The 25,485-nt window shown below is 32.8% G+C and overlaps 5 protein-coding genes across 11 annotated transcripts; 1 reads left to right on the top strand and 4 right to left on the bottom strand.

Annotated features, from left to right (window-relative positions):
• The first annotated feature begins 4,904 nt into the window (after window positions 1-4,904).
• LOC114393777 (F-box/LRR-repeat protein 3-like) lies at window positions 4,905-9,434 on the top strand. The gene is made up of 6 exons (XM_028355217.1): window positions 4,905-6,233; window positions 6,469-6,902; window positions 7,232-7,393; window positions 7,997-8,072; window positions 8,648-8,803; window positions 8,916-9,434. The coding sequence occupies exons 1-6, from the start codon at window positions 5,181-5,183 to the stop codon at window positions 9,060-9,062; spliced, it is 2,028 nt and encodes a 675-aa protein (XP_028211018.1). The 5' UTR covers window positions 4,905-5,180; the 3' UTR covers window positions 9,063-9,434.
• A 722-nt stretch (window positions 9,435-10,156) lies between these two features.
• On the bottom strand, window positions 10,157-12,303 carry LOC114391989. The gene is made up of 9 exons (XM_028353022.1): window positions 12,089-12,303; window positions 11,788-11,995; window positions 11,628-11,677; window positions 11,375-11,411; window positions 11,230-11,298; window positions 11,013-11,117; window positions 10,784-10,907; window positions 10,607-10,683; window positions 10,157-10,495 (listed from the first exon to the last, which is right to left on the bottom strand). Exons 1-9 carry the CDS (start codon window positions 12,166-12,168, stop codon window positions 10,430-10,432), a joined length of 816 nt encoding a protein of 271 aa, XP_028208823.1. The 5' UTR covers window positions 12,169-12,303; the 3' UTR covers window positions 10,157-10,429.
• Window positions 12,304-13,460: 1,157 nt separating this feature from the next.
• On the bottom strand, window positions 13,461-17,306 carry LOC114393015. Its single transcript, XM_028354274.1, has 2 exons — window positions 16,465-17,306; window positions 13,461-13,550 (listed from the first exon to the last, which is right to left on the bottom strand). The coding sequence occupies exon 1, from the start codon at window positions 17,268-17,270 to the stop codon at window positions 16,638-16,640; it is 633 nt and encodes a 210-aa protein (XP_028210075.1). The 5' UTR covers window positions 17,271-17,306; the 3' UTR covers window positions 13,461-13,550; window positions 16,465-16,637.
• A 570-nt stretch (window positions 17,307-17,876) lies between these two features.
• On the bottom strand, window positions 17,877-20,964 carry LOC114392545. Of its 7 annotated transcripts, XR_003662338.1 has the most exons (6): window positions 20,822-20,963; window positions 20,591-20,743; window positions 19,628-19,780; window positions 19,239-19,414; window positions 18,816-19,028; window positions 17,877-18,398 (listed from the first exon to the last, which is right to left on the bottom strand). XR_003662338.1 is itself a non-coding variant. In XM_028353717.1 (5 exons), the coding sequence occupies exons 1-4, from the start codon at window positions 20,729-20,731 to the stop codon at window positions 18,926-18,928; spliced, it is 573 nt and encodes a 190-aa protein (XP_028209518.1). In that variant the 5' UTR covers window positions 20,732-20,963; the 3' UTR covers window positions 17,877-18,398; window positions 18,898-18,925. The 7 variants fall into 7 exon arrangements, 1 of the variants encoding a protein (XP_028209518.1); XR_003662340.1 differs by having other exon boundaries at window positions 17,877-18,407; window positions 19,239-19,419; window positions 20,591-20,964; XR_003662341.1 differs by having other exon boundaries at window positions 19,239-19,419; window positions 20,591-20,964.
• Window positions 20,965-24,025: 3,061 nt separating this feature from the next.
• Window positions 24,026-25,279, bottom strand: LOC114391950. Its single transcript, XM_028352973.1, has one exon. The coding sequence runs from the start codon at window positions 25,171-25,173 to the stop codon at window positions 24,253-24,255; it is 921 nt and encodes a 306-aa protein (XP_028208774.1). The 5' UTR covers window positions 25,174-25,279; the 3' UTR covers window positions 24,026-24,252.
• Between the last annotated feature and the right edge of the window lie 206 nt (window positions 25,280-25,485).

Genomic DNA, 25,485 nt, shown 5'->3' with positions numbered 1-25,485 from the left:
ATAAACAAGCTTTACAATGTGAAAGGAAAGAGGAAATAATAGAATGACGCACAATTTCACTAATTAAACTGTTTTATTAATATTATTGACATAGTTTTCTAATCTTTGATATATTTTTCTAAAAAACAAGTGGTTGATAATGTCGGTGGATGAATGAATATTGAAGAATATAAAAAAAAATCTGAGAAATTAAGATTTTGGAACCGGAAAGCCTAGTTTGAAACTACCAACCTATAATTGCTACTAGTACCTGTTATTGACAACCATTGATGGATTGTTAATCTGATTCTGAAATTATAGTATCGCGTTGTTAGCTGGATAAAGCTTTCACGCATACAAAAAGGATTGGTGAGCGTGGAATAATGGACATGTATTTTGACTGCAGAACAGATATTGACTTTAAGCTATCGAGTTAAAAGCAATTTTGAAATTTTTACACCCAATTTGTATAGTTATTTTGTGCTTCTTTGATTTTATTTTTTATTTTTTCCGGTATATATTTTTTTCTTTCCTTTCAAGATGAACGCACCACAAAAGAGTGTAATGTGTAATGATCCAGATTCGAAAATGAATTTTGCATACACTTGAGAGAGTAATTTAGGAAAAAATATCTAACTATTCTAAAAAAAGAATAATGAATATATATTATATCTTATTTAAATAGTTAAAACTATAAAAGGATATACATAACATTATGTGCTTTTAATATTGGAATAGCATATGTGACTTTATATTTACTTGTAATAAAATACTAGTAGCATATTGAATCCACCGTAACACTTTTATATTGATGGCAATAAAATATTAGGTATATACTTACCAAACCCATTTAGGATAGTAATGTGAGCCCCACATAAATTTGGCCGGGTGGGGTGGAGACATCAATCCGCTTCGGCCTAATCTGTTTAGCCTGTCAACCTAGCGAAGCGAGTTGGGGGCGGATTGGTCCATTAGTCTGGTTTTTTTTTTTTAATTATGTATATATACCTTGCTTTTATTTATTTTTTTAAATAACAAAATCACCAAAAAAATACTATAGTGTTTATATGTAAAAGCTATATTGTATCCTACAATTCATGCCCCTACCATAATGAAAGCATGCATATTTAACAATGCATTAACTTCGATGAATCCACAAACGACTCTTAACCACATAGCCCAAACACATATGAGTGAATATGAAGATTACATGGAGTAACTTATATCAATTCCTCCTACAAATGAGTTATAAGAATTACTTTTATACAAAGGGAATTATTGTTTGTTCTTGATTGGAATGCGCAAGGGTTGAGATAATGATATGTAGTCAACTATTTTTCGTGATTTTAATTTTCAACTTCACTCATTGTGCCAAAAATCATTTTTAATAATATTATTGTTTTTGTTGATAAAAACAAGTATTTTTGTATTTGTCGAGAAATATTAATATTATACATATGCTTCAATATATTTAAAAAAAAATGATAGATCAACTCGTCAACCCACCAACCCACTCATAAAAAGGATAGGTCAAAACAGAATGAGTCGACTTATTCCTAAGCCTATTTGATAAATAAAGTTGACAAATTTTTTTCAAACCTTCTTAATAAACAACATTAGTTTATCTCAATTCACATACGATAAATAAAAAATGTCATATCAAAGTCTTTTCCGACCAAACACTTTGGAAAGATTAAAAGCATGTTTGAATTGTAGGTAAAAAAAAAGGATTTTTTGAGGGGGAAAAATTATCAAAGGATCAAAAGTCTTATTTTTACTTTTATCTCATTTTATTTGTTGAATTTGTATTGAAATACACACATGATATTTATAACTTTTAAAGTAATAATTTATTTTATTTTATGCATTTTAACACATAATTTTATATTATAATTTACAACTTTTGTAAAATTAAAATAAACATATCTTAAGGTCAGCCCTGTTTAAACTTATAAAAAGTGGTTTTAAACTAACAGTAGATAAAATTTGGTTTTTAGAAGAAAAAAGTAAAAAAAAAAATATATTTAAAAACACGTAAAAACTGCTTATTTATTAAACATGTTTGTTTTTTTACTAACCACAAATAAATGGGCCCTAGAAGTAGCAATGGAAGAAATTCAATGGCTTTGACGGACCAAAATTTAAATTATAGATTAAACATAAAACAGGACATATTTTGAGATAAAATATTTTATATGAGAGTATGATGATTAAATCTGAATTATATAAATTATACATGAAGAATTAAAATTTAATTTGATTATACGAATTAAAGAAAATACGGTTTAATTTTAATCTTTTCACTTTCATATAAAATATATTTTTCTCCTATAATATGTTCTTAAAGATAAAAATCTTAAAAATTTAGAGAAAAATAGTAAATCCTTAATTATATATTGTATTCTCAAGAGTTATATATATAAAAAAATGGGATTCTTATTAGTTTGTAAATAATATAATTATATAATATACAATGTTTTAATACAAATTTTAATTTAGGTCGTGAATATTTTATAATTAATGGTTTCAGAAAACTCGACAACACTCAATATGTTTTTTTTTTCAAATTTTTATAATATATTAAAATATTGAATAAGGGGAAAATGCAATATTTAATAAATACTATTCATTCGATTAAAAATAAAATACAATTATAAATGTTTTAATTTTTAAGTAATTAAAATTAAAATATTTAACATTGAAGTATATTTTTTATAGAAAGAAAGGTATGATAACATAATTATATACTTAAAACTCAAATTCAAAATTATTAATTAAATTAAAACAATCAACACATACAAGTTAATTCGCACACTCAGTAATATACATAAAAGTCTTTTCGTTAATAGTAGTACCATTTTGCGGCATAAGAATGATAAAGGAAGTTAAACATATATTTTTATACAAATTACTGTAAGTTCTTAGTCCCAGTTTAGTATGAGTCACGTTTTTTAAAAATAATAGATTTATTGTATTTCATTCATGATCTATTAAACAATACAAGGAAACTTGATCAAAGAAACAAGGACCAACATACGAAATAAATGTCCTAGCTAGCCTATGAGTAACTAAATTTTCTTATCTTCTAACAAACTTAACTTTATTGATAGAGGTTATAAGATTGATTTAATGATAAATGGATAAAATAAAGATCATGGATTCAAAATATAATTAAATAGATGAAAATAAATGAAATAAAATTATTCTAACAGGCTAACAATTTAGCATATCAACTGAACTATATTTAAGTCTGTTTTAAAAAAAATTGAACCATGATTAAGAAAATTTGAAGAATTTATGCAGAATCTCATAATTGTTCTAAACTGTTCTAATTAATGTAGAACCTCGGAATTGTTCTAAAAAAACATGAAATGATGAACATTGTTCATCGTGATCGATATTCTTCGTTTCGTTCATATGAACATCACACAACATTTAATTGCATATGAAAAAAATTGTTGGAAATAAAAATTTAATTGTTTTCAACAAAAAATAAAATAAACTCTAATTAATAAAAAATACTTCCGAGATAATATCATTCAATAAAATAAAATCACTTAAAATTTACAGTCCATTACATATATATATATATATATATATTTCAATTCGAAAGGAGTATATAATTTACTTAGATGTTTATAATTTTATTTTAATATATTATTTTTACATTTCAATTCATTAGTTTTTTCTATTTATAATATAATTTATTTTTTAAATATATCATAAGCAATGATTTTGTCTCCCAAAACAAATATTGTATGTTTATTTAAAAGGTAAAATTAAATTTTATTAATAAGATTGGCTATTAACACAAGAAGTGTCTCAAACCAGATAAGAATTACAAGCCAACTCCTCCAAATCCTATTTGATAGAATATTAAATTAAATTACGTGACAGCCAACCCAAAACTCCAGTGTACTTTTGTTTTTCCAACAGAATTATAAAAATAAATTCATATATTAAGCAAATCTATTTTGGTTAAACCAACTTATAAGTAGTCAAAATAACTTATAAATTATTATGATAATTTATCAAACACAGTCTAAATATACAAACCTATTCCTACCAAGTTTTTTCTAGTAAATACCCGGCTTTGAATCCATTCTTACCAAGCAAGTACTCATCCTATCGATTGTGAGTATCCATAGGATATGAATAAAACTTTTCATATTGTAAATTCTAATTTATAACAAATAATTAAATGAAAATAGGTTTGAAAATTCAAATTGAGATAAAAGGACATATATGGTATTTAAGTAATTATCAAATATAAACATTAGACTCATATTCGGATATTGTTGTGTTGACTTTTTGTTGTTGAATGTATTATTATGTTGACTGATATTTTTAATAGAATGTTTAGAGAATATTAATTAAAAAATGTTCAATGGATTTAATTTTTTTAATTTATTGTTGAAAAGTAATAACTATTAAATACTTTTTCATGTATTGTATTAAACACCTTTAATTGTTAAAATAATCATTGAATATTTTTGTCTCATGAATATTATAAACAATAATATTAAATATTCTTTGAATCAATACCTAGAACACATTCATTAAAATTCATTTACACATTGAGTTGAATGATTATGCGTTAATATTGTTGAATGAAATTGAATTTAATATGATTTGGACTACTGATTTATTAAATAAATATGTACATTTATATATTTGTTTATTTATTTAAATTAAAATCATACCTTAAACAAACGTGGTTGTCAATGTTTATGCTCTACGAAACTGAAATAAATAGTTGTTGTTTTTAATTTGGAAGAGTTGTATAGGGAAATCGTAGAAAGTAAGAAAAAAGAAGAAGAAGACATAATGGCATAAGGAAACTAGGAAACATGGGGATTAATTTGACTTGAGATTATATCAAAGGCTGTAGTCTGGAAATGATGAAGGCGTGGTGTGAAAGTGGAAAGAAAAAACAAAAAAGCAGAGCACAGGGAAGGTGTACGGGAGAAGTTTCTATTCTCTGTTTGTTTGTTTCCCAAATCTGTTTCTGAATTCTCTCACACACAATAAGCACAAGTTGATTGATGCTAAGGCCCACCAAGCAAGCCTTTATATTCCCCACCCCTCTCTTTCTCTTCTTCACTCTCGCGTGCCCACCAACCAAACACAACAAAATTACCCTAACACCTAACCCCTAACCCCATCGATCACCTCCAACAACAACCTTCTTCTATCCAATCATGGCCACCACTAATCCAATTCCAAATCTCAATTCCCCACCCTCCCATCCTCCCAATTTCGATTCCGATTCCGATTCCGACATTGACGCCCTCATCGACAGTTTTTTCGAACAACCCTCGCCCTCTCTCCCTCACTACGGATCCAACGCCAACACCACTCTCAAGAGAGGAATTGATGTCCCCTCCGTTGATTATTTCGACACTGCCATATCCATCAAGCGCGGCAGGATTAGCAATGCCGCCACCCACGGCTCTGATGATCAACACCACGCCACCTTTGAAATTCAAAACCCTTCTCCTCCTCCTCCTCTCTCCCAGGATCCTGGAGGACCCATCGCTGATCACAATCACGGAGGAGGAGGAGGAGAAGATCAGCAAGGGAAACGGCCAGTGTTTGAAATTGATTTTATATCTAAGGCTCTCCGTGAAGCTGAATTAGGTTTAGCGCTGAATTCTCACGATAACGCCGACGACTTTGACGACGACGACATGGAACCTAAGAATGAGAATCATGATTTACACTATGTACCAATGAGTTTTTACAGAAGGAATAGGAACATGGAACGTTTCCGAGTGATAGCGAAGAGAAACGCCACTCACTATGCTCGGTTCGACGACTCGGAGGTTGGAGATGAAGGGACATCATTGTATCTTAATCCTCAAGGAAACATTGACGATTCCGAAACTCCATTTTCGATTGCCATGAAGGCGATCAAGGATCGAGCTATGAAGAAGAAGGTGTGTGATGCCTGGGTTCCCAAGAGGAATCCACAAGGGGGGGAGAAGAGGTTTTTTCTGGTGCCTTCTCTTCAAGAACTGTGCCTTGAAATTCTTGCGAATAATGCTGATGCAATGGTTTCGCTTGAGGGTGTACCAGATGAGCTGAGACGCAAGCTTTCCAAGCTGCTCTGTGACTCGAGAAAGATGAATAGTCGATTTCTTGAGCTTCTTCTCAGTGGCTCTCCCACTGAGATTCGGATAAAAGACTGTTCTTGGTTGACGGAGGAACAGTTTGCCAAATCTTTTCAAACGTGTGACACTACAAGATTGGAGGTGTGTTTGTTGTCAAATCAATTTGGTACCTGTTTAGTGTTTCATACACGACAAATGATACTTCTATTACTATGACATGACAGATTTATATTTTGTTGTTGAATGTTGAATTCCATTGAGCATCACAGTGCAGGGCAGTTTATGTTTTTGTTTATGAATAGCTAACTTCTTTCGGGTTTTATTTTAAAAAATCTTGTCAATCTGACTTCAGGTTATGTGTTTACTTGTGAAGTAGGTGCTGCAGCTTGACCAGTGTGGAAGGTGTATACCTGATTATGCATTACTTGGTACTTTGAGACAGTCACCAAGGTGGTTGCCAAAGTTAATTACCCTGTCCCTCAGTGGTGCGTGCCGCCTGTCAGATAAGGGGTTGCATGTGCTAGTTTCTTCTGCACCAGCACTGAGATCCATTAACCTAAGCCAGTGCTCCCTTCTCTCATCTGCCAGTATTAATATTTTGGCTGATTCATTGGGATCCCTTTTGAAAGAGTTGTATCTAGATGATTGCCTAATGATTGATGCTGCACAAATTGTGCCAGGACTGAAGAAACTTGAACATTTAGAGGTGTTGTCATTGGCTGGCATTCAAACTGTCTCCGATGAATTTATCAAGAATTACATCATTGCATGTGGTCACAACATGAAGGAGCTTATTTTCAAAGACTGTAGGTAAGTACAGTAATTACTCTGGGAACTGTTCATGTCTGTAATTTTCCTGAGAACTGATGCTTTCCTCAAATAACTGTATGGTTGATCCAATTAATGTTTTGTTAACCATTGACCACTCTTTGAGCATGGATTAATCATTATTTCTAACTTTGGTTGACTGTTAATCACTCTTTGAGAATGACATAACCATTATTTGTAACTTTGTTAATTCTTCCTAACTTGGAATGATATTTGGCAGGAAATCTGAAACTCTGAATCCCTCATTATCTTTCATTGCTAAAAATTATTTTTCACTTCAGCTTGTTGATTTATGTTTTCTTAACGTGCAGAAAATTGACTGATGCATCGATAAAAGTCATTGCTGAACACTGTCCTGGGTTGTGTGCACTTGATCTTATGAACTTGGACAAATTGACAGATTTATCCTTAGGATATCTTACAAATAGTTGTCAAGCACTTCGTACATTGAAGCTCTGCCGCAATCTATTCAGGTGTTTTCTTGTTTTCTGCTATTTCCGCTGTCTCATCATACATTTGCATATTGCTTTTTGTAGACACTTTTCCGTAATCTGTCTGATCTTTGCAAGAGATGACTCGCGTACAAGAGTTTATAGCTTTTATATAAGATGGTTATCTTTGTTTTTTGCAACAATATGAATTCTCTGTAGGAATGGTTAATAATTAATTTCCAGTCCTTTTTGAACATTGCTCTGATGGCTTCCAAGACTCTGAGTTAGATTTCTGTTGTCCCTGTCTTCCTTAAGATGCATCAGATTCTGTAGCTAGGGATAGGGGATCACATTTCACCATAACCAGTTTTAGGGTATTGCATGAATTGGTATTGATTTTGTAGCTTTCGGAATGTCAGGAGTGTTTCTTCTGATTGACACATTCCTTTCTTGAATGAAGTCTTGGACTATCAATAGTCAAATATGTCCTTTATATTCGGGGATTTGTGGACATCCTTCTGTTTATCTCTTATTATTACCATTTATGCATGATACAATTGGTGTGTCCTGGAATGGTGATTATTCTTGACCTCTTATGAATTCTCATCATTGGGTAAATCTAACACAACCTTTTCTCCACTACAGTGATGAAGCAATTGCTGCATTCTTGGAGATTACTGGAGAGTCCTTGAAAGAACTTTCACTTAACAATATTAAGAAGGTATGTTGCTATACTTCCTTGCGGACTTGCTCTCCATTGGCTTGTATGTCTGTGTAAGCATCGTTCACTTTCAACGCATTAGAACAGTGACATGCTGGAAAGTCTTCTCTGTGCTCATAAAAGGATTAATTAATTAGTATCATTTTAGTCTAAAAAAATTAGTAGATTGTGTTCAAAGTGAATCTGCTTCTCTATAATTTTACTCAAACAGAGATTTCAACATGCATTGTATGCTGCAATTTATTTTCTGCAAAAACTAAATTCATAAATAACAAAGTAAAGCTTATATGATAATTATAAACAAAATATGAAAGTTCTTTGATGTGAAGTGATACTCTATGTTATTTGCTTGGTTCTGTTATGGAATAATATGAAACTAAGCTCTGCCCCCAATTGGCCAACTGAAGGAAGACATTGTCAATTCAACTGACCCTTGAATATTACTTAACTAATTGAGGTCGTTCTTAATCTTTATTCTATTTGGTTTTCAGTTAACTTTTGGGTTGTGATGACCAACGAAATCTTATTCATAATATTTCATTTTCTGACTGGATGACACATTTGGTTTAATCCAGGTTGGCCACCACACAACCATATCACTTGCGAGGCATGCAAAAAATTTGCATACCCTAGATCTATCTTGGTGCCGGAATTTGACAGACAACGAGTTGGGTTTCATTGTAGATAGCTGCTTCTCACTGAGGTTGCTTAAACTTTTTGGATGCTCACTGGTAAGTATCTATCATTTAAACTATGAAGAATCTTGGTCATGGAAAAATGTATAAAATGATCTGATTAGATGATTTTGTAGGTAAAGATTTAAAAGGTTACATATTTTTGTAGGTGACAGATGTTTTTCTGAACGGGCACTCAAACCCAGAGATTCAGATCCTTGGATTGAAGATGTCCCCTTTATTGCAAAATGTCAAAGTGCCTGAACCCTATCAAGGTCCCTTGCGTTATTCACCAGTTTCAGTAGATTTGGTATAAATAAGATTAATAATGAAACATATGGATGGCAATGGCATTACTTATGTAGTAAAAGCAGACATAACTTTCTGCTAACATGATGCTAACTGAAGAGGTAAGGAAACCGCTGTGTTGCCCGTTTTACCTTTTGTTTTAGTGATGCCATTGTTGTTGCAAAGCATTCAAAGCCAAACACAGACTATTTTCTTTTATTAGAGTATTCATATTCATTATGTACAGTGGATATGTATAGCATATGCAAATTCGTAAGCTGATTGAGGCATATAATAAAGTTTCTTCCTGAAAGAAGGAAGAAAACTTCAACTCAGTCTGTCTACAGTGAATTGTTCTATGGAATAGAGATTAAAAAGAAAAATTCATATTTCTGTGCAAGTTCAAAATTGTGCGGTCATTTGGAAATTTCCTCTCATTATTTTAACTTTGTTTCTGAATACTATTTGGAACATTTTAATCATATAATTGAAAGCAATCAGGACTTTGCAAAAAAAATTGGAAGTCTATGGTGTACCTTGAATTTGAATCAAACTTTTTTTTTTTTGAAAACGTATTAGATTTAGTTATAATATGCAACTTTTTGTGGATTTGTATTTTTGGTATTGAATTGAGATTCAAAACTTTAAATCAAATTTGTTTTAATTCAAAATAATTTTGCAAAATCAAGGGTTCATTGTATAGTTTGCAGTTGAACGTGAAAGCCGATTAAGAGTTATACGATTCGTTCGCCACATTGTTCAACAAAAGATTCAGTCAATTTGTGTGAGCCCGTGACTGAAATCCGTAGTCAAAAACTAGTGAGAGGCTGTAGAGAAGTAAACACCGAATGATTTCGAGTCTCGCATTTCTTTTCATTAATTAACCCAGGTTCATGCTAAGAAGCTACTTTTTAGTTTTAATGCCTGATTTATAAAATTAGCCGTCTTTTTTTTTTTATCTCTAGTGTTTGTGACTAAGGATGATTTGAAATAATAGTATATGGTTTCAGTTCATGGTTTTTCCATCACAGTTAATTAAAACCAATTGGTTACTTAAACGTTAAAAAGAGAGACAAATGGTGGAAAAAGGACAATATTTCTTTGAAAAAGGAAATGGGGAACAGAAATATGGAACATCGGTATAACAAGGACATGAACATGTATTTGCATAGTCTATAATACCAATTTGAATCTTGTATACAGATGTATGTCACACGGTAAACTACAGATTTATGATTGTTGATTGAAAAATCAATTGTTGAAACTGTGATGAATACATGCAAGTGTGTAACAAAATATAAAATTGTGAAAATCTCCTAGAAGTAAAGGAATTTGGAATTCAGGACTGTTCAGAAACTATTCTATCGAAGCACAACAATATCTTTTGTGCTAGCTCTACATCTGTAAGAAAAGCAAGGATGTTTGATTTTTCAACAACAGGGGGTTTGCAGTGTCAATTATCTGAAAAAAGTAACAAGAGCGAAGAAAATGTGAGAATTATTATGCATTTCATGAATAACTATAATCCATTATAGAGAACAGGAAATTAAGAGGAATTAACAGTTGCATTACCTCAAACCCTAAGTTTTGGTATAATATTTGGGCAGGTTTATTGTTTCTGTCCACATGCGCATACACACGTGACACACCTGCTCAATGAATTCAGAATATATGGTAAGCTTTCGGCCTTCTTATTTTAACATGTTATCTAATATCAGACATTAGTTGTAAATGTTACTCTCACATTACCAGTAGATTTTGCAGACTCCACAGCAAAATACAACATTTTGCTTGCAACACCCTTGCGATAAAGTGATTTGGCAACACACAAGTTTGCAATATAACCATATCTGCTTGATGCTGTTCGGTCGATCTTACAAAAAGGAGGAGAATCCACGAGTTCGTCCAGAAATTGTTAGTTAGAAAAGCATTAAAACCATCAAAGAGGAAGAAAAACAATGTGATATATATAGCATACCCCAGGAAAGGTCTCCCCTCGCCGCAAATATATGATATTCAAATCAAGAGTTCCTACAACACTTTCTATTATTGGGAGTTTTACATTCTTTTGTGGCTTCCTAACCTGATAAATTTGACACCATGAGGGGAAAGTAACTAAAGAGATGTTTTATCAAATAATCAAAGCTTTGAAATGAATTATATTATATATCTGAATCTAAGAAGAATGTTTTTACCGTGATGATGCATGTGCTACTGTGACCGTCTTGTAGCTCCTTGCACCGCTTTTTTATCGCATTAAATTCCTACGTGATAGAAAATTCTTGTTATGATTTTCATTAAAGGACACTGTACCACAAAGGAATTAGCATCAACTCCTACCTGTTCAGCAAAATTCCTCTGCCGATCAACAACATATCTGGATAAAACATAATGAGAATTAGTGGCGCCCAACTTTTCATATATTGTGATTATTATTTTAATAATAAAAATGACACGATCGGTTGATCCAATCACAACAAACCATTAAACCATCTCATTTTCTTGAATCTTTATCACTATAATGAATCAAATTATTTTAAATAATAATCTCTATTAAAGAAAAAAGGAAATAAGCTAATGTACTGTGCCATACAGTTTATCTGTTCGATTTGCCCACTCTTCTGCCCTTAGGCACGCTGCAGACTGCACAATATCAATAAAAACAAATGCGTAAACGTAGAAATAGCGGGAAAATACCATAATGTATACTTATATACATAATTAAAACTTGGAAGAAAAGAAAGGAAACTTACCCAATACTCTTCCTCAAGCAGGGCTTCTCGTGCAACGAAGTTGCCAAACTCAAATCTTTTGTGAGGACCCAATTCTTCATCGGAAGGTTGCAAGCGGCCAAAGTTGAGATCGCAGAACCTCACAGTGGAGACAGGTGGTGTGATCAAACTCGAAAGTTGGAACGAAACTTGTTTCTTCTTCGTGTTCAAGAAGTCAGTGTCGATGGTCCTGGCACAACACAACAGAAAGAAGCTAACAAGTAAGATCATACATTCAAGCAATATTGAAACAGTTTGGAGGACGCAAGAAAAAGAAACTTACATGGCCAAGCATTTGGGATAGGGGCGGAAGAATGAACTATGGAATTGTGGCGCGTGAATTGTGGAAGAAATGGAAGGCATGATGACGATGATTCTTTCTTTCTAGTGAAGAACACAATGATCTTTCAATTTCACAGAAGAATCAAAAAGCACGTGTTGAAACTTATAACTAACTAAAACCTAATCACGTTTTCCCGCCCTAAATGAACCTATTCTTGTGAAGGATTTTGTTATCTAATTAGTAATTACTTTACAATGGAATCCCAATAATTGCTTTGCTTCTCGCCGTAAACAATTTTCTAATAAAAGAAAATTCAGCTCTAAATTCATTTTTATTTCTGATTGAAATTAGGATTTTTTTTAAAATATCAGAAACTAAATTTTTTATTAAATGATGAGAATTGAATAAATGTAAATATCAGAAATATAATATTTAAAAACTTTATTAAAATTATTATGAAATTAATACCATATAAAATTTTATTCTACGACATTTGTCTTTATGTTACAATGTGCCTTTATTTTCCATTTTATTGAGCAGAATAATTTATAGTGTGCCCCTAATTGTTTTTGTTTCATGTCGATGAATAGTTCGTTAAAATCATTGAAGAATGTACAGACAAAAAGGATATTTGTGGTTGGAATTGGTGGGTGACGGCATTGAGTTTGGACTGAATTTCATATCATTTTGAAAGGAAATTTGAGCATTGTTGAGTAAAATTGAAATCCTTAGATGAAGATCAGCAATTCTATTGAAGATGATAATTTGACAACAATATCTTAAGAACCTTTTTTTAACACGTTTTTTATTAATTAAAAATTATTAGAATGGAAATTTATTAAATAAGAAGGGTAACCTATACAAATTTTTATTTCAAATAAATAAATGGTAAAAAAAAGTGTATTAAAAATACGTTACTAATATTCCTCCTATAAATTAGATTCACTCTTGCTTAGCTTGCTTCTGCAGCCTAAAAAATTAAAAGTAGAGACACGGAGACTGAAATGAGGAAAACAAATAATGGATAGAGAATAACTTATATGAAAATCTAATATCTATTTTCTTACAAAATATTCGAATTCGATATTTTTTGGTATATTGTTTAAGAAAAAGTACAAGACTTGAATTTGATGTCTTATTTAAAAATATTAAATGTGTAACATTCAAATTAATCACTCATTAATAATCATTATATACGCGCTATAATCTATTTATTTAAAATCAAATTTATAAAATCACTTGATTCAAAATCAATTTTACAAAAGCTACCCAAACACGAATTCAAAATGTGTGTTAGAGTGTTAGAAAAAGTGTGTTTCGGACTGTGTTATTGTATTTAGTTAGGGAAGATCTATTTACTCACTGCATTCAGTAAAAAATATGGCAAAATGGGCGTGCATATTGTTATTCAATAACACGATGGATTTTCAGTAAACAACAGAAATTCCCAGATAACTTGTACCTTGTGATGAGAATCCTGAAATTGGCTAAATATAGGCTAAAGGCTCAAGTGGAGAAGGGCAAAGGCCCAAGTGGAGAAGGATAAAGCCCCCGAGTGGAGAAGGATGAATGCCCAAGTGGAGAAGGATGAAAGCCCAGAGGCAGAGACACTAGCAAGACTATTAATTGTTGCTGAAGGCCCAGATTAATTTGAAGGCCCAAGTTAAATAAGTTTTTAGTTATAATTTATTTTTATTGCAATTTTGGCCCAAACTGTTTAGAAGGCCCATGTCTATTTTTATCTTTTTGTTCAGCTACACTATAAGTATTGGTTTTTGTTTTGAATAAAAAAAACTTTTGGCATTTTGATAAAATTTGGTGAGAGTTTCTCTCTGGGTTCCTTGTTGAACCAATTATCAGACTTATCAAGGTAATCCTTGTGGCGTCTACCCAGACTTATCTTCCTTAACCGGAAGTGGCGTCTACCCAGACTTATCTTCCTTCACTGGAAGTGGCGTCTACCATGACTTATCTTCCTTCACTGGAAGTGGCGTCATCCAAACCTTCGTAGACTGTATCAAACGATCCACTCCTACTCAGGTTCACATCATCTGGTATCAGAGCTTCGGCTCTTGATACAGGTTCTATCTTATCCTATTATTTTTCTTTGTAATTTGTCCAGGTTCGTGTTTTGTCTTTGTTCTGTTATTTGTTTTCTTGTTTGCGTCTTGTTGCGTTCTTGTTTGTGTCTTTGTTTCGTTCTTGTTCTTGTCACGTTTGTGTTCTTGTTGTTGTTCTTGTTTCTAGTGTCTTTCAGACTTTGTGTCATAAAAAAAAAAAATTGTTTGGGTTCTGTTTCAAGTAAAAAAAAAAGTTGCAGAAATTTTGAAAAAAAAAAGAGAAGAAAAGAAGAAAGAGAAAAAAGAGAAAGTGGGTGTTTGATCTTTCAACACGAAATTGAGGCAGTTAGAGGCTTTTTTTTGGCAGAAAATCGTGTACCAAATTCCCTTATCTAGATTCTCCTCTGAATTCTGAGCGTTTTGATATATAGTGGGCCTCAAACGGACAACCGTAGCAAAAGTTATGAGCATTTGAAGTTTACTTGTCATATCTGTTATCTTATCTGTTATCCTATCTGTTATCTTATTTGTTATCATATCTGTTATCCAAATTAAATCTAATTTGTTATCCAAATCTGATCTATTATCCAAATCAAATCAAATCAATTTTTTTATCCAAATCAGATTTGTTATCCAAATCTAATCTGTTATCCAAATCAAATCCAATCTGCTATCCAAATCAAGTCCAAGTTGTTATCCCAAATCAAATCTGTTACTCTGATAATTATATTGTCTTTCCTTTTATTTTATATTACCTTGTGTGTCTAATTCGATCCATCCAGGAACTTAAGAGGGAGTGAGTGGTAAAAGGCAAGAGTGAAAACATCACACAAAAGCCTATATTGAGAGCATCAAACACGAGTGAACTACCATTAAAGAGAGAAACACGTGAGTAGAGTGTGGTGAGGTCCTGAATTTTTTTTAATTTACTGCAAAATTCTTTGTTCCTTAATCATGGCAAGAGCTGGTGACAATGGTGGTGTATATCATCAACTGGACGAATCTCAACGCTTATTTCTGGACGCGTGGACTACACAAATGCAACGTTTGTTGAACCGTAACAAAGAAAAGCCCTACAGACGAATAGCCAAATCTTCCTCATTTACTCTTAAACCTCTATCCCCTAGAGAAGTGTGTGATGACCAAATCAGAATGGGAGAAAAGAGAGAAGAAGAGAAATAAAATAGTGAGGCACCACAAAGGAATATGAAAAAGAAGAGTGATACACCCGAGGAAAAGAGTGATACACATGAGAGAAAATTTAATTATTTTGCAGAGGCGAGTGAAGTGAGGAAAGTGTTACCTGCTCATGAACCACTCAATCTACAGTATTGCAAAGACAGTAAAATTTCTACTGATAATTCTAATGAGTTTACTATTTCTATTTCTCCTAGTGTTCAACCATTATTGCAGGAATTTAAAAATGTCTTTCCTAAGGAGATTTCTCATGGACTGCCACCTTCAAGAGGCATAGAACATCAAGTTGATCTCCTCCCCGGAGCTTCATTGCCTAACAGGCCAACTTACAAAAGCAATCCCCAAGAGACTCAACGTAAGGATGCACATGACAAAGTTGAGTATGTGAAAAGATTGTATGACCAAGTGAAGGTGCAAATTGCAAAGAAGAATGAAAGCTATGCCAAGCAAGCCAACAAGAAAAGGAAGGAAGTGGTACTTGAACCCGGTGATGATCCTGGACATTTGAGGACAAATGTTTTCCAAGAAGGAGGGAATGATGAGAATCCTGAAATTGGCCAAATACAGGCTAAAGGCCCAAGTGGAGAAGGGCAAAGGCCCAAGTGGAGAAGGATAAAGCCCCCGAGTGGAGAAGGATGAATGCCCAAGTGGAGAAGGATGAAAGCCCAGAGGCAGAGACACTAGCAAGACTATTAATTGTTGCTGAAGGCCCAGATTAATTTGAAGGCCCAAGTTAAATAAGTTTTTAGTTATAATTTATTTTTATTGCAATTTTGGCCCAAACTGTTTAGAAGGCCCATGTCTATTTTTATCTTTTTGTTCAGCTACACTATAAGTATTGTTTTTTGTTTTGAATAAAAAAAACTTTTGGCATTTTGATAAAATTTGGTGAGAGTTTCTCTCTGGGTTCCTTGTTGACCCAATATCAGACTTATCAAGGTAATCCTTGTGGCGTCTACCCAGACTTATCTTCCTTAACCGGAAGTGGCGTCTACCCAGACTTATCTTCCTTCACGGGAAGTGGCGTCTACCATGACTTATCTTCCTTCACTGGAAGTGGCGTCAACCAAAAACTCTACAGCCTGTATCAAGCGATCCGCCTCGTAAGATTCACATCACCTTGAATGCTCACAAGTCACAACATTCAAATTCAATGGCCACACACAGTGACCCCAAACAACCAACACCAACAATAGGCTACAGAAGAAGGAAGAGGAACAATAAAAAACAATGATGCAAATTATCTGCACTGGTACAAGGTAGAAGAAGACACAACAAAATGTTGAAAAACCTCAAGGTTCAAAATCAGTCTTCACCCACTGCCCATACTTGCTTTTCATTTTCTCATCCAACTCTTTAGCTTTGATTTCTGCCATCTTGCTAGCATTAGCCATGGATTCCTCTTGCACCTCCGCAATTCTCCTACTCCTCTTCCTCGCAGAGGCGGCTTTCTCTGCTTCGAGTTCCTCATAATCCTTCACCCAGAAACTATGCACTGCACAACCCAGCATCAGCACCACACACTGCAGCATGAACATTGCCATCAATGCCCCACACTCCAGCCTCACCAAAAGTTTGGCTTCTTTGGGGTCCCTTGGTGACTTCAGAAGGGACATGCTTGCTTTCTCTTTTGTGAACAAGGCCAATATGGTCAGCACTTGTCCTATTAATGAGGCTAGTAGAAGTGAAATGTGAGTGAGGTAACAGAAGTGTGTGAGCTGGGAGTAGAAGCCCACAAAAGATGAGAGGAGTGAGATGCCAGAGACCATAAGGAGAGCCATGCCGAATGAAGTTGGGGGCATCTTGAGGAGAATAGTGGGTGCAAATGAGGAAGCAGAGAGGATAAAGAGTGAGAAATTCAAACAGCTAAGGAGGAGGTTGGTGAAAGAACATGCCCTTCTAACCTTTGATTTTGAAGAAGCCATTTCTTCCGTGTGTAGTTTCTGTTCTGCTTTGATTTTTTATTTGAATTTATTTATAGGGAGGTGAAAGGTGCCGTTAAGAATGGCTATAACGGCTAGCATAAGGGAGGACCCACTTTCTTTACTCATTGGAGAGTGCAACAATATTCCCTCTGCAGAATAAGTAGAACTGTGCACTACATCTGCCTCCTGATGATTACGAATCATACTTGTAGCTATGTGCTAACAGTAACTGCTAGTAGTCTAATACGCATATGAATGTGACAATAACGTTTATATTACGCATAGCATAGCTCGTGACGCGGATCAATTTCATGAAAAGTAACCCTACCACCAACTTGTAAAACTGATAGTCTCATGTGACCAAGGAATATTCATAATAACAAAAACACTATGCATAGCTGGTTAAGGAGATCAATATCATGTGTTTTTGGCTTAACGTCCTCGAGTATTATAATATCATGTGTTTTTGGCTTAAAGGATACAGAGAATAACTTCCATGTTTTTCTTTGATTTGATAAGAAAAATCGAGAACACAGTTCGTTAAGAATGTCAATCTAAACACGTTCATCATAAAAAATACCCACCGTACTATGAGATTCCAACTCATTAGCAAGGAAGAAGTCACGTTTTGGATGTAAAGGTTACAATTGTTAGCTTCTAAAATTTACATCCGAAATGTGATAATCACATCTGTGAAACCAAACATCCTATAGCATTGACAAAGAAAAGAGATTAATCCTTGTGTCCCTAGTTTGACCAGGTTTAGGTTGGAAAAGCAAACCACGATAGAGTATTATATTTATGCTCTCAAATTCCCCACCCCCCGGCAAAGCAGGGATATCTGGGTAATAATTTGCAACATCTCAATTCGGGATTTGAAAAAACTAATTACAGCCACATGTACAAATTAATAAATTATTGCACTGGCAAAACAAGTTAATAACTCGACACTATTGAAATAATGTATGCACAAGACAAATAGCCCTTTGAATACATCAGGCGCTCCATAATTTTAACTGGCGGGTCATGCCACAATTTTCGAATAACTTTCGCGGTATCATCTTGACTCCACTTCTGAGGCAATGCATTTCAGGCAGGTAGGACATACTTCAAAATTTGACTTACTCCCTGCGGAAACTATACCCAGATTAGGAAAGCTATCAATCTCAAAAACTAGTAGTGAGCTTATCATGAAGCTATTTAATTTTGCTGTCACCAAGACAACCAGTGCAATTTTTCATTACAAAAATAGTGTTCTGTGCTAATTTCATTACAAAAATAATCTGAAAAACAAATAGAATGTGGCAAAAGCATAATCTGCAGAAACTTGGAAAAGAGGTTTACTTCTCAATAACAATATGTATTTTTTTTTCTCAAGTACAGTTTTAGATTCAGTGTCCACATCATAATATGCATAAAATGACTAAAATCCAGTGCACATAAATCATCATTGTAGATATTTCTGATCTTAATATATGTTTCTTAATAAATTATTAAGATAAATAAAATTGAAATAAGGGATGATATTTTCATCTTTCACCATACATTTATTCCAGTATTCTGTTTGCTGATGTTACTGTCCGCAACCACTACTTGGAACTTCTTTCAAAAGGGAATGGGGTCACACCTCATGAACATTATCTTCTTTACCCAAATCAAGGAGCATCGGTGTGGGTTAAGATGGCCTCAACTCTATCTAGTGATGCTTGTAGCCGTCCTGAGTGCATGTTGAACATTGGCTCATCAGTACCCAGTGCCCTGTTATGGATTAAAATTTCAAATAACCAGTCATCCATGAAACAGAACAAAAATAAAAACTAAAACAGAATAAGAAATTAGAAATAATAGAATAGCTCATCCAAAAATATTTGATCAGAGTATACTTTCTAAACACTGATAAATGTATTTTAGTTTCAAAGCTATTATTCTAATTATTTTTTCACTAAATAAAAAAATTACAAAACTTACCCAGTAATTTCAGGAAGAACATAGTCTGCTCTCCATCCAAACCGTAAATCAAAACCGGGAAACAAGCCAATTGATGTCTTATTTCGGATCCGGGATATACCATCTCCACCCAAACATGTGGTGAGCTTCCATTTCCAACCAGTAGCATGCATTTGAAAATTGTGTCCCACACCAACCTGCACTGTTTATGTCAGTGTGAATCATTTCAAATGAAATTTTACAGAAAGTGGGAAATAAACTTATAATGACATCAATAATAAAAATGCGGGAATCAATATATATAAGCACATGAAAAATGACACATTTAATATTATTTCAAACATTTTCAGCAATGATAAAAATAAACATAACAACAATGTCATGAAAAAGAAAAATAGACACCACTCAACCTGAAGATTAAGAAATTTAGTGATGGGGATCTTTTTTGAAAGAACACGAACATCTTGATGAAGGGGCTCATAGATTATCTTCCACTTCCATTCAGGTGTTAAAGGCTTCAATACAAGCTTTGCTTGATATTCATTGACTGGGGCATTATAGAACTGCACCAAAAAAAAGGATGACCTGAATAAGTAGTCATCACATGTAAATGATTGACTAGTAAACAAAAACTCCACAACATTAACCTCAGTAGTCATCATATGTATTCTAATAGTTAAATTTCATAGAGCATCAATACTACAAATTCTAGAGTTCTGTTAGGCACTTCTTGTATGCTCACAACAGATGGGTTTAACCATGTTGCCAGGATTAAAAACAATAGTAAACATTGGTCAAATTAGGGAACAAAGAATAATCTAAATCCCGTACCATGCATGATATTGATGAACCAATAAAGGAAATAATTAGCTGGTTTTCAAACCACTTTACAAACTTATAAGTCTTAAGTTGTCAGAGTGCATGAATTGAAGTGTGGTATTCTTATACAAGGTAATTCTCAGTACATTGATTCTGAGGAAAGAGACAAGAGTAACAAATATGGATCTCCTACCTGATATCTTCATATGCAAAACAACTAACTGTTACACTAACAAAATACACACAAATAAGAATAAATTAGAGTCTGTCTCCCTGTGGTTTAAAAGGACAAATTCCCCCTAAGCTTTGCTTTATTAGCCCTTAGCATATAACCACCAGTAGGTTTTTCAGTTCAAACTATCCTTCATGATAAAAAAAAATAATAATTACTTGACAGCATGTATCTAGCTAATTGCTTACCAATTTCAAGCAAGTTATTATAGAAACCTTAACTTAGATGCGAGAATATTAATAAAAGAGGAAAAAAAGGTTAAATTTGAATGGGTCCAATAGAAAGAGTTAGTAGCTAGCGATGAAGTAGAATAGAAAAGAACCTCCATATTGAGACCAACTCGAATGCCCTGAAGTTCTTTTCGGAACTTGAGAAATAACTCTGAAGGCATCAAATTGATGTTGTATAGCTCATCCCACGAAGTGGGTTCCTCCCCGTTGTTTGGGTTTGGCACCGATTCCATTTTTGGGCAAACCTGCAAAAATCACTTCAATAATAATAATAATGCTGTAATTTTGATCATCCAGAAGCACGGAGATAGAAGAGAAGCAACTTGGCAAACGAGTCCCCAACTCCCACAGTCCCACTGTTATGTTCTTTCAGGCTCAAACCCCTTCTTCTTCTTCTTCTTCGTAATTGGATTTGTTTCTGTTTTAGCGAGTTTCGCATCACTCACCCTAATCTCCATCCTTATTTTTTGTTAACAATACTGAATTTAAATTAGGAGGTCTTTTTTTTTATTCCTCAAATAAAAATATGTACTTTTTACTCATCTAAATTTGGAAATACTCTTTTTAATTGCTCCTCTTAAATAAAAAATTTTATTTTTTTAATCCTTCAAATTTTAATGGACTAAGAAATACATTCACTTGTTGAGAAGCTTTTTAAGGTGCAAAAGCACAGAAGAAGTATTTTTTCAGTTTTTTTTTTGATAAATTTGTTTAAAAGTAAATGTTCACTTAACCTTTATTTTTTTCATACTTAGGGTGTATTTAATTAGGATTTTAAAATATTTTTTATATATAAAAAAATTTTGTGGATTTTAAAAGATTTTATAAGAATGTAATAATTTCTAAATTTTTTTAAAAAAAACTTTCATGATTAAAATTTTACAATCTAGATTTTAATAGATTTATAAAATTTGAAAAAACTTTTTAGATTTATAAGATCTTAAATTACTCCATGAATTATCAAACATTATAACAATAAATATGTATGATAGGAAGTGGGTCCTAACAATAATTTGATTCAGGACCGATTCAAAATTGTGTCTACCAATTTGATTCAGTATTGTAATACTCTATTGTTGAAGGTTGAAGTTCAATAACGATAATATATTTTTTGTTTGATGGAGTCTTGGTGTTTAACATGTCTGACTAACATGGTTGGGGTCAATGGTTATGATAGAGGATGATTTATTATGGGAATATTGTGTTTGTGGAAGATTACTGTGGTTGCAGAATTGTCACAAGCAGGTGGTGGGCATAATTTTATGAGATTGTAGTGCAATTACGGGGAAGGGAGAAGCAGAATCAGATTTAAAATTTCACAATGACACATGTTTTATTCATAAGTTGCAAGCGGGAATCTTGGGCTCTGTTAAAGCAATTGAGATTTCGCACAAGCATTGCAGTCCCTTTTCACAGCAACTTAGAAGTGCCTTCGAGGAAGAGAGAAACAATGTGATGGGAAAAAAAAAAATTGGATAGAACAATAAAAAAATCTTATGGTTTTAGGTGAGGTAGTGGATGTGATATTAATAGATACAACTAAGAAATTATACAAAATTCATCAATCAAAAGAATACTCATCCAAATCTGCATAATTTTGAATACCTCATGCTTTGTTTTTAGTGATAAAAAATCTCAATTAAATATTATTGAATTTTGTTGAAGTATAAAAAAATCAAAAGTGTCTGTTACATAGTTTTTTCCGAAGGCGTAAAGTATTACTAAATAATGAATTTGTGAGCCCTCTATACATTCTGGATAAAAATAACTATTTATTCATCACATAATTTAATCTTTATCATTTTCCTTTTAATCATTACAAATATAACATTATAATAAACACTTTAAAAAAATAGGATTAACTTAATGATTATACATTTTTGTTTGAATCTCATATTTTAGGTTAGCTATCGTCACATTATAAATTTTAGAGTAATATACAAATTATGTGTATTAATCAATATCATGCTTATTATTGTGTTTGTTTTACTTTATGTTTGTTTTCTTATTTTTTTTAAGTATTTGTTATAATGTTATGCTTGCAATTAAAATGAGCAAGATGAAGATTAAACTATATTTAAGATAAACAGTCATTTTGTCATGAGATGTGTAGAACACTCACATGTTCGTCTTGAATGTGTCACATAGGTACTTTCAACGGTAACAGACGAAAGTTAATCTATGGTTGGATTTGTCGCATTTTTTTTAGTTTCCGATACTAAAATTTGAAATTTTATCTTTAAGAGACAAATTTGTAACACATTACACATTCAAGGACCAAAATGATTATTTACCCTTAATTTTTTTTAATGTTGGGAAAAGAGAAAAGCCATTAATTAGTACTAGGATTTTTGTACATTGAAAATATATACACATCTGAAACTATTTGCAATTAAATTGAAGGTAGCGATTCAGTAAAACTTGCCTATTAATATTATTAGCGTTGACTATTTAATAAAACTATATATTATTGTTATTAGCATGAAGATGAAAAATTAGTTAAAAATTGAAAAATTAGCTTAAAGCTCTCAAGTTATCTTATTGAATCATACTTATTCAATAAAATTAATTGTTAAAGTAATTAAAAATATAAAATAACATAAATAATATATTTAAAAATAATAAAAAAAAAATTAAATAAATATTTTAAAGATAAAAATACAATAAAAAAATAAAAAATTAAAAACTGACATTCCTAAAAACGTCACTTCAAGTAGAGCTTAAAAAACATTAAAAATTACTTTAAAAAATTTGTTTACGAAATAGTTAAACAAGTTTTTTAACTAATAAAAAAATTAAAAACTAATTAAAATATTTATCAATGTTAAAAGTATATTTCAATGTCAAGAGTACTGTTACTCAAAATAATAAAAAAAGTATAACATCATTAGTATATTTTAATTAGTCAAATAGCATATGTTTTCATAGATATCATAATATAATTAATTAGCACAAATATTATATTAAAATGATTAATATATAATTAATTAACTTCTATAGTGTGTCCATTATTTAAAATAAACAACCTTTTATCACCCATAATATATTTTAGAGCAATTCCAATAGGATTCCTGATCTCAATTTGTTAAAGAGTTAAGCATCAGTGCTTAACTCGTTTTAGAATTGGAACAAGTGAGTCAGTTGTTGTTTATTTTGGCAGAGTTGTTTTTTTAAGCAACATTTGTTAACAATTTTTTGATAATAAATATTCTCAATTGGACTAATTTAAGCAACTCGTTATGTTGGAAAAAAATAGTAAAAGTTCTTAAGTGTGATGTGATGTATTGGATCCACCAAAAACTCACTTAAGAAACTCAATAAGTAATTTAGTGTTGTTAAAGAGAAAAAAAGTGTAATAAGATATATTAGATGCTTGTGATATAAAGAGACAAAATTAGCATTATAATCATAAAGGTATTCTTAAAGTTTTTTTATAAAAAGTATTATTACTCTAAACGAATAAGATGCCTGAGATATGTATTTTGTTTTCAGTTCTCTCAAAATCTCAACTCCACACTATTTGAATGTATAACTTTGGACAACATGAGAGTTTCTTGCCATTAAAAATCTCTGGAGATACATATATTTCAAGAGCTTGGACAAAAAGCTTAGACAAATTTGATGAAAACATATCCGAACAACATAGAAATCCACACACACTTCTTAAACAAACAGACATATATGGCATATGGGATCATAAAATGCAAATCATCACAAATTGATAAAAAGTAATTAAAACAACTTGTTGTCTACTCTACGGTCTAGAGCTAGAGCTAGAGCTGGAGGATTCCCCGGGAAAGTTGTTGAATGATGTTGCAAGCAAACTCCTTGTGGCGTTTCGTTTAGGCACAAACTTTCGAGCCCACACATGCTTCCCATTGATGGTGAATTTGGCTTTGTTAGCTCCTCTGAGTATCATGTCAATGGTGGAAACATTACGAAAAACAATGCGAGCGAAGAGTGCTTGTTCATTCGGCTGCACTTCCTGCATGAACAATGCCTCCATGCAATCCCCATACGCCATGGCAAAGAACTCTCTCACTTCCCACTCTTCCACGCGATACCCCTTCGAGAACGTCACGAACAAAGTCCTATCATCCGCTGGCACTTCTTCACCCCTCAAATTAGCTGGCCCAATTGACCCAAACCACACAGGCCCATGATTATGGTTGTTATTCTCTGATGAACTACTTTGTCTTATTGCTCTGTCGTTTGAGTTTCTTATCATGGCTTGCTGCATGATGTCAGTGAATGCCCTCACACACACCTCTTGCATCACTTTGGCCACTCCTTGAAGCGCGCTGCTTCGGTTTTCATACACGAATTGGAGAGAGATTTCCTTATCCACAAGGCTCTGGAGAAGGGGAATCTCGCTGCTCTCGGAAGAGAATAAAGATGACATCTTTAAGTTATTGTTGTTACTGTTGATGCAGTTCAGGCACATTACTGTTTCATCTGCAACGTCGTTGATCAATATGTTGGGCAAGGCCAATACCCTCTTCACCACGTTACGAAACCCCACCCTCTCCAGCCACAGCCACATTGCATGGACTTGCATGGACTCTGCTGGATCGCGGAAAAGGCTCACCACAAGAATCTTGTAGAGTTCTCTGTCCATTCTGTGGAACAGGTTGAACTTCTCTTGGGTCACGAAGAAAGAAGACCCAAAATCCATCAAAATTAACACTATGATCCTAATTAAGTTTATGCCAATACTTTGTTTTAGTGTCTTAGTTCGTAGAACTGATATAAATACTGAGGGAAATAGGCACTTTGGAATTACTTTAATTTGTGTGTAGGAACAAATGAAAAGGTATGACCATTGGTCATAAAGCATGTGTCAACATGCATGTTTTGTGAGTGGGTTTTATGAGTTATGACACCTAAAAACTCTTTGGCTATTTACTCTCATCAGTTTCAAGAAGACCGTATGAAGGGTGGCCAACTCAGATCCTCAACAACGTATAGCGAGAAGAATGTGAAGAAG

This window comes from Glycine soja, chromosome 17 (genome assembly GCF_004193775.1).
Source record: "Glycine soja cultivar W05 chromosome 17, ASM419377v2, whole genome shotgun sequence".
Classification (NCBI taxonomy): domain Eukaryota; kingdom Viridiplantae; phylum Streptophyta; class Magnoliopsida; order Fabales; family Fabaceae; genus Glycine; species Glycine soja.
This window is presented reverse-complemented; position numbering and strand designations above follow the sequence as displayed.